The following is a 13,998-nucleotide window of genomic DNA, read 5'->3' on the forward strand; positions in this document are numbered from 1 at the left end:
CAGTTCCTCCACTCCGGCTCATGCAGACCTGGCTCTTAAGCCCACTAAACCCGTTGTATTGCCCCGATCCTGTCAGCCACTCGGTAATTTATTCTCCCTGCGCAAACCCTCCGACCCAATCACAGCCGCCGGAGTTTGCGGGGCGAGCGGACAAGGAGCGGACGTGGCGTTCTGGCGACCGGGGGGAGCGGGATGGTGACATGCGGACCGGCCTGGGCTTGACGAAAGTGGTAATTCTGTGTTCGACCTTGTGGATCGGGTGTGTAATCGCGATAGTAACTATGTGTTGTATCGTGGTAAAGCTTCAAGTATTCCACGAACTGTCATAAGCCTCCGCTCTGTACCTAGCCCCAGTGCTGTGTTAGAGCGCTAACAAAATGAGCCCAACAATGGCGGAGCGGTGCCGTCATCTGTTATGTTTATATGTGTTGAGCACTTTATCTACGGATACAGCTTCCTGTGCGATCATGGATCCCTAATAGAAATGGCCGTGGTTGACTTGTGTCCCCTGTTGCGACCGCCCCGGAGGCTTATCGCACCTCCATGGGATAGTCATCAACTAGACAGGAAGAGACATATAAGAAGGCCACGGCCTCAAGAAATTGTATAGAACACATCTCCTCAGTTCATCCAACATCTTCACAACAAATCTCAATACATCACAACCTTCAAAATGTCCTCTCAGAAGCTCATCGTCATCCTCGGAGCCACTGGCAACCAAGGCGGCTCCGTTGCAACCACGTTCCTCCAAGACCCCGACTGGAAAGTCCGCGCCCTGACCCGAAACGCCTCAAGCTCCAAAGCCCAAGCCCTTGCGTCTCGTGGCGCCGAGGTCGTCGAGGCAGATATTGACAAGCCGTCTACTCTCACGGCTGCGTTTGAGGGCGCCAACACCATCTTCGCCGTCAGCGACTTTTGGGGTCTATACGAAGACCCTGCCAACAGGGAAAAGGCCAAGCCGGGACAGGCTCTTAACGAGTGGGCTGGTGAGCATGAGACGCAACAGCTCAAGAACGTCATCGACGAGGCTGCCAAGGTCTCGACTCTCGAGCGGTTCATCATCTCAGCTCTCTCGGATGCGACAAAGTGGTCCCAGGGAAAGTACAAGCACGTGTACCACTTTGACTCCAAGGCCAGAGCGGTCGTGTACGCGGAGAAGACCTACCCCGAGCTCTGGGCCAAGACCAGCGTCTACCAGGCAGGTCTTTTCCTGAGCAACTTTGTCCAGAACCCCCTTACCCAACCCATCAAGGCAAGTAGTCCAAGCCCCTGTGGCTCACGATAAAATGCTGACATGTTTAGAACGCCGACGGAGTCGTCCAGTTCATCGGACACATAGAACAAGACGTCAAGCTCCCCTTCATCGCCGCTGAAGAAGACTCCGGCCCCTTTGTCAAGGCTCTCCTGCAGCAGCCCGCGGGCGTCAACCTCATCGGCTACAGAGAATGGATCTCGGCCCGTGAAGCGGCTGATGCACTCACAAGGGCCACGGGCCTCAAGGCAGAAGTCGTCACCCTCCCCAAGGGCCATTTCCCTCCTGGTGTTCCTGAAGACTTGAAGGCTGAGCTCGAGGATAACTTTGCCTATTTTAACGAATTTGGCTACGAGGGCAGAGATGACCCTAGTCTGATTCATCCCCGAGACGTAAGTTTACCCGCAGAGTGTTGCGAATGTTTGCTTATGCCAGATTTAGTTGAAGTTCCCCCCATCCCTTGAGACCTCTGAGGACTATTTCAGGAAGCAGGATTGGAACAAGGTCTTTGGTGCTTAAGAAATGGGAGCATGCATTCCTTGAGAGACGAGATAGGGGTGAAGGCGACCATCAGAGACCTCAGTTGCCGCTCATGTTCTGTTCAGCAAGCACTAGGTAGTCAATTTTATGAAAGCGGGTATCGCAGTTCAAGGGGTCACATCAGATTATATGGCAACACCTTGCTTGCTGTTTTTCTCGCCTACCCACCATTCCATCCCAGTCTGTTGGGCCAACTCTTCACCAGACCAAGGGGTAGATACCATCCCCTCAAAGTATCCAATATGGATGGTCTATACTTGCTCGACAGACCCCAAGGGCCATTCAAGAAACCTAACCAACAACCCCAACCCCCCCGTGACTTTAGTACCCGCCGCTAGGCTCCACCTCGATCAGGTAACCCTTCCTGAACGGCCCATCGTCTTGAAAGAGGACGGACTCCTCCTAGGTAGCCAGTCTCTGCAGTCGATCAAACAGAGGAGTGCCCCAGCCAGTGACAGGATCCCACCCTTCGACCGCTTTCCAACCAGCATTGGGGATTACGGGCGAAGGAAGTCGAATGTAACTCTCACCCGTACAGCCTACAGACTTGCCTTGGGCGATGCTAAACACTGTTAGGGGGGTATCAAGGCACTGTGAAATGGGCACTTACTCGGTGAAGCCTGCTCTGCCAGTCTTGTAGAGCCAGGGGTTCAGGAAGCCCATCGGGGGCTTACCCTTCTTAAATCTCTGATTGTTGATGAGTGCAATCATAGCGCCAAATGTTGGAGCTGCAACGCTGTATCCTGTGTCAGCACCCGTGTCACCGGGTTCGTACAGAACCACCGGCAGGGAAACGTACCTTGTTCCACCACCAAAAGTCTGGTTGCCGCGGAGCATGATCTGGTGGTTCCATGCAAGAGCCGCCACATCTGGGTAAGCTCTACCGTTGGGGTTGTAGTATCCCTTCCACTCCTTGCCGTGCTTCTTGAGGTATTCCTTCACAGTCTGTTCCTGCCACCAAGGACGTGAAAAGACTTCCGAAAAGCCACCGCTGGATCGGTTCCAGGCAATTTCCGGGCTATTTCCCTCTGTGCCTCCCACAGAGGTCACGTAGGGGCATGAGCCTGGGAATGTAGGGAGGAACTTGGTCTTATTCCTGCCGTCGTTAGACTTGCAAGAGAAACCTGGGCCCGTATTACCAGCGGCCGCAATCACTGATACGCCGCGAGTGCCAAGTTGGCCAAACATGTTGCAGAATTGGCGAGCATAGGACTTTGAGATGTGCTGCTCATTCGATCCATATGAGAGAGATATGACCTTGGGGAGGTTCGAGTTAGGAAGGTTGAAGAGGTATTGCAGAAGTTCGAGCCAGGGTTCGGGGTACTGTCTGTTGGTTGCATTGATCGCCTGAAAGCTATTTTGTTGTTAGCCCCAGCAGTAGGTTTACATCCAACTGCACTTACTCGAGATCAGGGATGAGGTTTGGGTTCATACCCCCAACAGAGATGAACCGAACGGGCACCTCGTCGGCGAGTGCGATGGCATATTGAATATCCATGTTGGCTTCAATTTGAGCAACGTTGTGGGTTTGCTGGTTCAGCCCTCCGTTGACAAGGGAAACGGAGAAGTTGGAACCCTTCAAGTCGGGCGCAAACCGGTTGAGAAACTCTTCAAGATCGGAAAACTGGGCATTTTGCTACACAAAGTACGTTAGGGAAAACACGCCCGAGCTGGACAAGGTAGCTTACTTCAAGGAAGCCAATGATGCCGTACTCCGACTTTCGGTGTGCCCTTGGGTAGCTCCGCAAAGGCATCTTGTAGATCTTCCGCAAGCAGGCTGGGGTGAGCTGTGCTTTGCACTGTTGCAGGTCAATTGGTCCATTACCACCATGGTTGCCGTCGTTGTTGTTGCCGTAGGCCCTCACCTCGTGACCTTCCTCCCTCTTCTCCAAGAATGTCAAGTCCTCAACAGCGCGTGCCTTTTTCTCGCTGGGGAAGAAGGTTGTGGGCTGGATGGTGGTGATATGGTCGCGGACTTCGATGGGGACTGAGTATTCTCTCGTTCTCACAACTTGTTCATCGTCGCGAGCAAAGATACCAAAGCGGGTGCTGAGAAGACTATCGGCCTGGCCGACCGTGGTTCGAATATGAAGCCACTGGCCTTCATCACGGATATGGTGCTCTAGCACTCCAGCATCAGAGAGCCAGCGCTTGACGGATTCCGTAGCAGTGCGAGAGGGGTGGAGCAGGGCTTTGGCGGCATCGCGAGAGAGGTGCTTGCCATAGTTGGCATGAGAGGGGTCCGAGATTTCGCTGAGAGTGCGCTCGAGAAGGAGGTGATCCTCAGACTCAAGGCCGATGGAGAGTTCAATAGGCTTGTCGGGGGCAGGAGAGCTGGATTCCTCCCAACCCTCAGGAGTCTCGCCCAGTGATTCAACCACAACAGGTCTTGCAACGGTTGTCGCAGCGATGAGGAGAAGCCCCCAAGTTTTGAGAAGACTGATAGCCATCATGGCTTCAAAGTTGTAGTTTCAAAGATGGTGAAAAGGTTGGCGTTGCTCGTCAAGATGATCTTGAGAGCTTGTCTTGTGCTCAACACCACTCCTGCACATCGACAGTCTTTATATCCTCAACTCAGCAACAACAACATGATATCGGATATCTCTTTTTTTTTTCGATGTAATACCCTTGATCCAATCGCAGGCCGTATTGTAGTTGTGGCTGCTCTTCCGCCCGATCCGGCAGGTGGCTGTAGAGAACAATACTAAGCCATGTCTTGATATTGTTCGTGGCACGCACCACCAACAGCAATCCAACGGTCCCGACAGCGTGGGCCGAAGCGTAATTTCACCTCAGCCATGTGCAAGGAATTCCTCCATTGGTGCCACGACCTTCTTCATTGCGAACAGTGGTTGCCTGATTCGGGAACGTCTGGATTGTGGCTGTCAGGCGGGGGATTCCTTGTCCACGAGGATGCTTTTCTAGAAGAACGGGTAGAAACCTCAAGTTGGTGCGCGACATCCGGGTATAGCATGGAATGTGATTCCCCCGTTACACAAGCGCCGGGCTGGGATCTCGTATCGTCGTACTGCAACAGTTGAGTTTCGCCATCTCGTTTGAATGTAGAGTCAGTTCAGCCCTGTAATCAGGCCAGGAACGTGATCACTACTTCACAAACTTCATCAAGAAGTTCTTGCAAAAGCAAATACAGTCTCCTTCTGAGTGTTCCAGGCCGACCTGTTGGTCCCATCCAATTCCCACCCTGCAGCCCACTCCCAATATTTGCGCAAGCTATGGCCTCAGCTGAAGGGACCAGCATATCCGAGTTTCGGTTGCGCCCAGTTATGTCGAAGTTTATGGTGTTGTTGTCGCTCAGTGGCACGCTACGACTTGTCATGTGGTGCACTCTGAGTCCAATGTTTCGGCTGTTAGTCCATCAAGATCTTGGTTGCTTGGCCCGTATTGGGAATGCTGCCAGCCGTGTGCTTGCGGGAATAGTTGCACGCTCTTGTCATATCTAAATCGCTGGATGAGAGACAGAGCCAATGACTCTTTCGCCGACGCACGGAATGCTCGCTAGTAGATCTCTCACAACCAACAGTGTCTTGGGAGGATCGGAGGACGCACCGCTCTTCAGCGGGATCCAATGGCTTCGTACTGAGCAGTACGTATCCTGTTCGCCAAGTAGTAAGGCCTCACACAAAAGGCGCATCGCGTATATTTCGCTCGATTCGGTATCCGCGAGGATTGACGTCGCTCTTTGACAGCAGCTGTCATGGATCAGCGCCCCTTGAGACACGTGGGAAATGGACGAGGTCACCAGTCCTTTCATTCACCACACAGAGAACTGCAAGCCCTGACTCTGGGCGCCTGAGCTTGGATCCATCACAGAAGCCGCCATCAGTCGTCAGGCTCGTCAGTCAGAGCTTATCCCTCCGCCTTGGATGTGACATGATAGGATGAGTGAGGACATTGTGGAGAGTTGCACACCGCTGTACCGCGTCCCACTGCGCTCTCTGTTAGCACAAGTTCAGAAGCCATGCGATTGGAGAGATCTCTCGAGCTGAGCACCTCCACATGAGGAAGCGACATGATGGTGGGCACGAAGTGTCAGGAAGGGGGAACAGAGGAAATGAGATTTCAGAGAGAGGAGATATTAACAAGTCCTGTCCCGGGAGTAGCCATAGGCAAATAACAACAATACAGTAATAATCAATAAAAAGGCTCTGATGTATCGCCTTTCTTTGGATATTTCTTTGGATACACGGACATTGGAGGGCGAGGCGTACTAGATCAGGCTGAACGATGAATGTTGTTGTGGGCCAAGTCTTGACAGAGTCTGTAACTTTTGCGCTCGGTATCAGGGCGCAAACTGTGATTGGTATTGCCAGGGATAGGCTATTGCAACCGAAGTTTGAGCGGGAGGTCTGTCAATTCTGAAAGTCTGCCGCTTGATGCAGGGTAATCTTGCTTGCGTTGATGTTGTTGAAGGAGCAGCCTGGTTGACAGGAAGCAGTCATCCTGAAGCAGTGGGTTCCCTAGATGTCTTCCAGCACGCTGATTTCGAATTACTTCAAAAAGCTTGAAAGCAATCGACGCACAAACAATATCAATCCAGGCCTGTAGCCTTTACTACCGCTTGAGCACACTTTGGATAATACCAACAATGAAGCATCCACTTTCGTCTTGCTCAAGCATCTCCAACTGCAGCCTCAGGCTTCTATTTGTTTGTGAGGTCCCACCTTCCTCACCGCAAGGCCCGCAGCCTGTCCGCCAAGTGGGCCCCAAATCTCCCAGCAGGCAGCACTCCAGCCTCCCCAATTCCCTCCCCGCTCATTGGCCCAAATTCTGCCACCTCACAATCAGTAGCCCCCTTCACCGCCCGCAAAATCCTCTATATAATGTCGCCCTCCCTCCCAAGATTTTACTCTTTTTTCTTTTCTCCTTAGCTCTCTTTGCCTTTTGGCTTAGATCAAGTGTAGTATCTGTTCTTTTCAGTTTAATCTCTGAAAGGTCTCTAAGGAGACCAATCGTGATTATTCCTATTTTTGAACCTAGGGCGGTTTCCTCTGTGCTTGCACATGATTCCGCCCACAGTGTCCCTGGTATTACACTGCCTCCAGGCGACGCGAACACTTGTTGAGCTCATGCTTTTCATTGCTTGCTCAGGCTTGCCTGGGCAGTGAAGAAGACCGTAATTTGATCCATTTCATGATGTGATGCCCAAATCCCTGCTCGTAGACGTGAGGAACTCAGAAGGTGCTGGTGCAAAATACAAAGGCAACTTGCGTATCATCTCGAATCCATCTCCAAAGTGCCCATCATCAGTCTAAAATCGGGGGTCAAAGCAGAACGAATGCTTTAGGGTGCGCCACCTTAAAACGCGATTTTATATAGTTTTAAAATAAGAATAAATAGAGAAATAAAATAGCTAGAATAAAGAAAAAAGAGTCATATATAAGTAAATAGTAAATAGATAATATATATTTTTTCTAGAATTTTTAAGTAAAAATTCTTAGTGAGTTGGGGGAAATGGGTGCTAAGCCGTTTTGGGCCATTGGGCAATTTCTTGTACGTAGAAAAGGAGTCAGAGGCCTTAGACCTTCGACCATCATCATCTTCTTCACCAATCAGGTCGAGAAAGGGGAGCTTTGGGGCTCTCTTTTCTGGCGTGATTATTATTACTATCAATTGATCAGTTGCCCTTATTATTTTCTATGACATTGAGATCACGGAAAAGTGTGTGAAATCCCTCTTCGAAAAGTCACTGAAAGAAAGACGCATCAGAAGATTTTTGGCTGTGTGGTTGGTGTGTTCTGTTTTCTCCAACAAATTAGTTTTATTTATTATTTTATAAAAGAACTAATTTATAAATATATAAGCGCTATAGGTTAGTAGTCTCTATACTGGAAGGATAGAAGCCTTAGCGCTAGAAATACAGTGCGATAGCTATTTTATAGCGCTTATTAAAACTCTAAAATTCATTCTATTTTTTTAAAACTTTATATTTAGACTTTAATAATAAAACAAAATTCTTTTAAAAATATTATATAAACCCATCTTATTTCTAGTCTTAATATAATTTTTAAATTATTTTTATCTAGCTTATCTACTTATTTATTTATGTTTTTATAAGGTAGATTTTAGTGGGTTTTACGTGGCGCACTGTGATGTGTTCGTTGTGTTTTGGACCCAAATTTTACATCTCCTGCTCAATCTCTCCATGGGGTAAAGCAATCTTCCCGCTCCCAGATCCCTAGCGTAAACCAAAACACCTCCAAACCAAAACAGAGCCTCATCCGCAGAGCCTCACCCACTTTCAACAACAAAGCAGCCGCCGCCATGTCCTCCGACAACCCCCTCCTCGACCCCTCCATCTTCGCCCACCTCCAGGAGAAGATTGACGAGGAGACCCGCGTCCGTGATAACCTCACCCAGATCATCCAGCGCCTCGAGCGCGCCGTCGCTACCGCACAGGGCCTGCTCTCGCGCGTCCACTCTACGCCCCGCGCCCGCTGTCAGTTTTTTTTTTTTTGCCCTCGTCCTCCGCCTTGTCTGTGATACGTTACTAAGACCAACCAGACCCTGCGCTTGTGTCCCAGGTCGAGGATGCCATCAAGGAGGAGGTCACCATCGTGGGGGAGCTGAGCGCTGTTGCCAGCCAGCACCCCTACTACAAGTACGTTTGCCTGGTCTACCAGCTGAAAAGCATCAAAATCTGACCCAACTGCCCAGGTACAACGGCAAGTGGGCTAGAACCGTCCAAAACGCCATCGGCACCGTCGTCTACACTGCCTGGCTCGGCGGCCTGGGCTCAGACTCACAGCCCGCCTCCCTCGGCCGCCTCCTCACGCTCGAGCAAGTCGGTGCCGTCTTCCAAGGTGCGCCACCCATCCCCAATGAAGACAAAGAAAACCCCCAACTGACCACCTCCAGTCCCAACCAACCTGAAGGACCGTGATGCCTTCCACCTCACCATCGAAGAGTACCTCCTCTCCCTGACGGACCTGACTAATGAGCTCGCCCGTCTGGCCCCCAACGCCGTCACCCACGGCGACTTTGAGCTGCCCCTCGTTATTAGCGGGTTCATCAAGGATCTGTTCGCCGGGTTCCAGCTGCTGAACCTCAAGAACGACATTCTGCGCAAGCGCGCGGATGCCGTCAAGTATGACGTCAAGAGGGTCGAGGACATCGTCTATGACCTGAGCCTGCGTGGTCTGGTCAAGAGAGCTGGCGAGGGTGACACCGAGATGGCTGCTGCCGAGTAAACCAGCAGATTCCAACATGGATATGATATCAAATCGTTAAAAAGTTAGATGGTCGCCATTGATCGACTCAATCAAAATCTGCCTTGTTCAGTTTGCTGCTTGCCTCCCAGTGAAAACACCTTTAAACGTACATGCACGACAATGCCAACTTAGAATACGTAGGTAACATAGAAACGTCTATTCTCCGTAGAAAGCGCTCAAAGCGCCAATGTATCAGAAACCATTCAGCCCCCTATCACCGGGCTAACGATATGGAGTTCATGCGAGTTTTGTTTACAATAATATACACCATGTTCCTCTTCCCAATCCTCAAATGCATGTCTCGCCGGACGACCATCACAGGCGAGTTGACGCCACAGTGCTTTTGTTCAGTCGTGTCTAAACGTACACTTGTCTCCTCTGGCGCATTTGCCCTGCTGCCAGAATGTGCAAGGCTTCGTCCCTATTAGTGCTTTGTTTGCTGGTTTGTGCGGTGGCAGCGTGCCTCGCTTTCTTCGGCCTTCTTTCCCTTCGCGCTCACCCCTGCCTCCGTGGTGATCATCACGGTTCCGGTCATGGTCACGGTCTCTGTCGTGCATGCGGTCCCGGTCCCACTCCCTATCCCGATCTCTATCGCGTTCTCGATCTCTATCCCGCTCCCAGTCCCGTTCCGCCGCTGGAGGCGGGGGCGGAGCAGCTTGTTGTCCTTGGGCCATCTGACTGAGCATCATGTACTGCTGGTAAGATGGATCGTTCGGGTTCAAATACGAAGCAGAATTCGAGGCTGGAGCCTGCGCTGGCTGCTGTGATGGCTGATTGATAGCCGCCAAGATAGATTGGAGCTGACTGTCAGGAATCTGCCCCTGCTGTTGGGGCGTTGCATTGGCTTGTTGTTGAGTCGGTTGCTGACCACCAGTCATCTGCTGCAGCAGAGCCATGTACGGGGCATATGCTTGCTGCTGCGCATAGTATGCTGCCCAGTCCTGGGGGTTGGCCGGGGGTTGGCCAGGTGCAGCAGCTGCTGGAGTGGTCCGCAGGGCGTTGGCTTCAGCTTCGGTTCTGGCCCGTTCTTCGTCCGCCTTCTTTTGTCGTGCCATCATCTCCTTGTTGTAGCCCATCTGCCACTCGCGAACCTTCTCTGGATCATGCAGAATCCACTCTGGAGGAGATGTGGCTGGGGCTGGTTTGTTGGCCAAGTTCTTAGCTACGCCCTCAATAGCACCTCCACAAAGCCGAGTAGCTGTATCGGCGTAATGGTAAGTACGCCAAACATCGGTCGTAGCTGGAGCAGGATCCCGCCAGTTCTTAACTTTGTCGGATCTGAGTAGCGTGAGAACCTGTTCTGCAGCTGCATTACCGGCGACAATAGGCAAATTCTCATTCGCCGTGCCATGGCTTTGCTGGGGCAAGGAACCAGACTGTGCGGACGATGAGGGGGCTGAAGGCGCACCCCGGAGGCGACCCAAAATCGAGTCGAGGCGGTTTGACGGGTTCCCCTTCGCATCAATACGCTGGATTGCCGAGTACAGAGCCCCGTCGACCCCCATTTGCTGCTCATCGCGCCACCGAAGCTGAATCTCTTGAAACTTGGCATCGTCCGGCAAGTACTGAGTTTTCCGGTCACTGCTACCAACCATCTCTGGTGGAGGAGACTTGGGTGTTGGTGGAATGTCGTCTGGATCGGTGTAAATAGCCATGAGTTCGCGCTGTTCCCTCTCCGCAATGCGCTGCTGCTCATCCGTAGTAAAAGTGACGTTTCCTCCCCGATTAACAAAGTTCTTGTTTCGGGTATCATCTGGTAGTCTCGAGAAGTCGGTCGCAACAGGTCCGACCCAAGGCTGATACGGAATATCATCGTCCTCATCCTCGTCATCCACATTTGCACGTTGCTTGAGAACCATTCCTTCAGAACGATCATCACCAGCATCGCGAATCATGTTGACCTCTCTGCCTTCGTCCTCAGCCTCTTCCTTGTGGAAGATCTTGACCTGAACAAGTTCACTCTCAGGCTTCCAGCTGACCCGGAGCTTGCGGCGAGCTTCCTTGCGAAGACGCTTGGCCTTTTCCTCCGGCGTCTCAGACGTTTCAGGACCATTGGTTTCCTTGGGAGCAGCCGGAGAGTCGGCCTTGGGAGCATTGATTGAATCAAGAAGCGAGGCAATGCCAGATGACAAGGAGCTCGTTGCTGACGACGAGCCGTTCTGCGGCACATGGGGTTTGGGCTCGCTGCGTGGTGTCTTGGGAGCTGTCTTGGGCTTGTCGTCTGCTGTCGACTTATTCTCTGCCTTGGGCTCAGGCTTCGGTGCAGACTTGGCCACGGGCCTGGATTTGCCAGGCAGGATAGAAGCAGCTGCCGCTTTCGCCGCAGTCGTCTTGGATGCCGATTGAAGTTGAATCTTAGGCTGCGCAAGCTTCCTACTAAGAGAGTTGCCGCTTGATTCTATCGCAATCTTCTTCACTGTCCGTGTATCGGCCTCTTCGTCCCGGCCACGCTTGGTAGAGTGATCATTCCCAGACTTGGAGGTCGACTTTGCTCTGCTGGCAGCCGAGGTTCCCGTGTACCCGGTGGCCGTCTCTGGTTCGGACGCCTTGAGCTTCTTGATCTTGGCAGATATCTCCTGAGTGAGCTCCTTGACTTCGGCATCGCCCTTGTCGGCAAACCTTTTCCTCACCGTCTCAAAGTTTGTTGTTTCGGCAATCTTCTTCGTCATGGGGAAATGGGTAAAAAGCTCGAGTACAATCTTTGGGAATTTCCCAGAGAAGTCGCTCGATTTGATACACATGATCAATGCATTCACCAGACTCAGAACCAACTTCTGGTGGCCGCCGAGGTTATCCAGAACCGCGTCGTCCGCATGCTCGATAGTAGCATCCAAAGCTCGATAGAGAATCTCCTTCTTCCTCTCAAACTCCTGTCGGAACTTTGAAATCTCAGACTCGGCCTCCTTGTCCTTGATGGCTTGGTCGAGCTCCTGCTTGGCGCGATTCATCTCACCACGAAGCTTGATAAAGTATTCGCCCGCTTGTTGCACACGGCCTGCGATGAGCGCATTCGTCCTTGCAACAGACTGCTCTACGTGAACTATCCCAATGGCGTCCCATGCAGCAGCATCAGCAGGGTCTGCCGGACGAGTAGCAGAGCGGATCTGAATATTGTTAGATCAATGTCTTTTGATATGGGATACAACTCTGGACTTACTGGTTTGTTGCGCACCTCCTCCAGTTCCCTCTTTGCCTTCTTCTCCGCCTTGTTCTTGGAAGCTTCGTCCGACTTGAGCTGCTCTTTGAAAGCATGAGGGTATTCGGTATACTTGGGACGTCGTTTACCAAGGCCCTTCATAGCACGATCGAATTCATCCAACAATACCTTGGCCTCGATTCGCCTCTCGTCCAGCCCGCCCTTATCGGGAGAAGGACGATATTGACTTGTGAACCGACCCTGAACTTCACAAGGGAGGCTGTATCCAAGCTCGGGAACCATTTGTCGTCCGCTGCGGGCGGGGAGAGCGACAAGTGGAGCAAGCTTGTCGTAGCTTTTGGGAGCGGGAAGCTTTGTTGTTCCATCATAGATTAGATACGGGAGGCCCTTGATGGCGGGATGCTTCGCTTGGGCGGCCTTGGGGCGTTTGTTGAACTGGGCAATCAGCTGCGCATCCTCGGGTGAGGGTGTTGGTGCTGCCAGTGTATCGATATCATCCACCTTCCTCAGGGCAGGAGATCCAACCGGCGAGTCGGCATGGATCGTTGCAGGCTCCGGCGTCGGCGTTTCGGGGGCGCTCTTAGCTGCCCGCTTCCTCTTCTTTGCCGGAGGTTCTGTCGCGTTGGGCTGAGAGACGCCTGCGTCTTGATCCACGACCGCCTGTTGCATCATGTACTGGGGGGTTGCAGCAGGTGGTGGTGAAGAGTTGGTCATGAAGGGCGGTTGTTGTTGATGCACAGGCTGCTGGAAGTTTTGGTTTGGCATCGGTTGAGTGGTCTGCGAATAGGCAAGGGGCTGTTTGGGAGCATATTGTGCCTGGGAGTATGGTTGAGGCTGCTGGGTTTGTTGCTGCTGGGGCTGATGTGGCTGCTGGGTTGGCTGCTGGTGCGCCTGTTGATGAGATTGTTGAAAATTGAGCTGTTCGTTCGATTGAGGCTGAGGGGTCTGGCCATTCACTGGAGGGGAGAATGCAGCTTGGCTATATGACTGTTGGTTTTGGACAGGAGACTGCTGAGGCGGTCGGCTGAAACCATGTCCATGGGCGAAAGCGCCAGGAAGACCCTCAAACTGCTGAACGGGAGTATGACTTTGTTGTCGGCTCGGTTGAGATATTACGTGAGGCTGAGAATACTGCTGTATCGGGGATTCGAAGGAGGGTTCGTTGGGTTGAACCAAACCATATGAAAATGTGGAAGAATGAGGATGGCTCGAAAGCTGGCCAACGCCAGCCATGGCATTGTCCAGGTCGATCTTGCCATGTTGACCATACAGATCCGAATGGATATCGCTGAAGGCTGGATCCATTACATCTTGAGAGGGCTGCGAGAACTGCTGGTTCAATCCCAGCGAATCATGCCCTGCATGATAATTGCCTTGGTTTGGTTGTGACCCATGAAGCCCACTGGTGAGAAACGAGTTGTTTTGGTCAGAGTCGAAAAAGTTGGATGGAGAAGCATCCTGAGGGTTGATGTGAGAGTACGCAGCTTGATCAGTCATGGGCTGAGACCAAGCCTGGTGAGGATCATATTGGCCATTTTGGCCAGTGAAGGCATAGTTATTATGCCATTGCTGCGTCTCATCAGCGCCATTCTGGCCATTGTTGGACCAGGATTGCATCTTGCAACAGGGCGATAATTGAGGCGGCAGCCGCCAGGGCAGCAACGCAGCCTCAAAGATCAATTAATGGCAGTTATAGAGGCTAACGCATGTTGTTAGCGATCATCGCTATGGGCAGATTGTGTGGACGCGTGGACGAAAGCGAGCGATGGATGCAATGCGGGAGAGACCCGGTCCAGAAGTTGCAAAGGGTGTGGTGGGCT

The 13,998-nt window shown here is 52.0% G+C and overlaps 4 protein-coding genes across 4 annotated transcripts; 2 read left to right on the plus strand and 2 right to left on the minus strand.

Annotated features, from left to right (window-relative positions):
* Positions 1–673: 673 nt before the first annotated feature.
* On the plus strand, positions 674–1,771 carry NCS54_00724600 (NmrA domain-containing protein; the record flags this gene model as incomplete). Its single annotated transcript, XM_053152677.1, has 3 exons — positions 674–1,252; positions 1,303–1,644; positions 1,694–1,771. 3 exons carry the CDS (start codon positions 674–676, stop codon positions 1,769–1,771), a joined length of 999 nt encoding a protein of 332 aa, XP_053008652.1.
* Positions 1,772–2,194: 423 nt separating this feature from the next.
* On the minus strand, positions 2,195–4,245 carry NCS54_00724700 (Peptidase S53 domain-containing protein; the record flags this gene model as incomplete). Its single annotated transcript, XM_053152678.1, has 5 exons — positions 2,195–2,354; positions 2,403–2,528; positions 2,592–3,146; positions 3,196–3,428; positions 3,481–4,245. 5 exons carry the CDS (start codon positions 4,243–4,245, stop codon positions 2,195–2,197), a joined length of 1,839 nt encoding a protein of 612 aa, XP_053008653.1.
* Positions 4,246–8,074: 3,829 nt separating this feature from the next.
* NCS54_00724800 (Hypothetical protein) lies at positions 8,075–9,000 on the plus strand (the record flags this gene model as incomplete). Its single annotated transcript, XM_053152679.1, has 4 exons — positions 8,075–8,249; positions 8,315–8,411; positions 8,468–8,613; positions 8,669–9,000. The coding sequence occupies 4 exons, from the start codon at positions 8,075–8,077 to the stop codon at positions 8,998–9,000; spliced, it is 750 nt and encodes a 249-aa protein (XP_053008654.1).
* A 368-nt stretch (positions 9,001–9,368) lies between these two features.
* NCS54_00724900 (Hypothetical protein) lies at positions 9,369–13,795 on the minus strand (the record flags this gene model as incomplete). The annotated part of the gene is made up of 2 exons (XM_053152680.1): positions 9,369–12,125; positions 12,179–13,795. 2 exons carry the CDS (start codon positions 13,793–13,795, stop codon positions 9,369–9,371), a joined length of 4,374 nt encoding a protein of 1,457 aa, XP_053008655.1.
* Between the last annotated feature and the right edge of the window lie 203 nt (positions 13,796–13,998).

This window comes from Fusarium falciforme, chromosome 5, assembly GCF_026873545.1.
Source record: "Fusarium falciforme chromosome 5, complete sequence".
Classification (NCBI taxonomy): Eukaryota; Fungi; Ascomycota; class Sordariomycetes; order Hypocreales; family Nectriaceae; genus Fusarium; species Fusarium falciforme.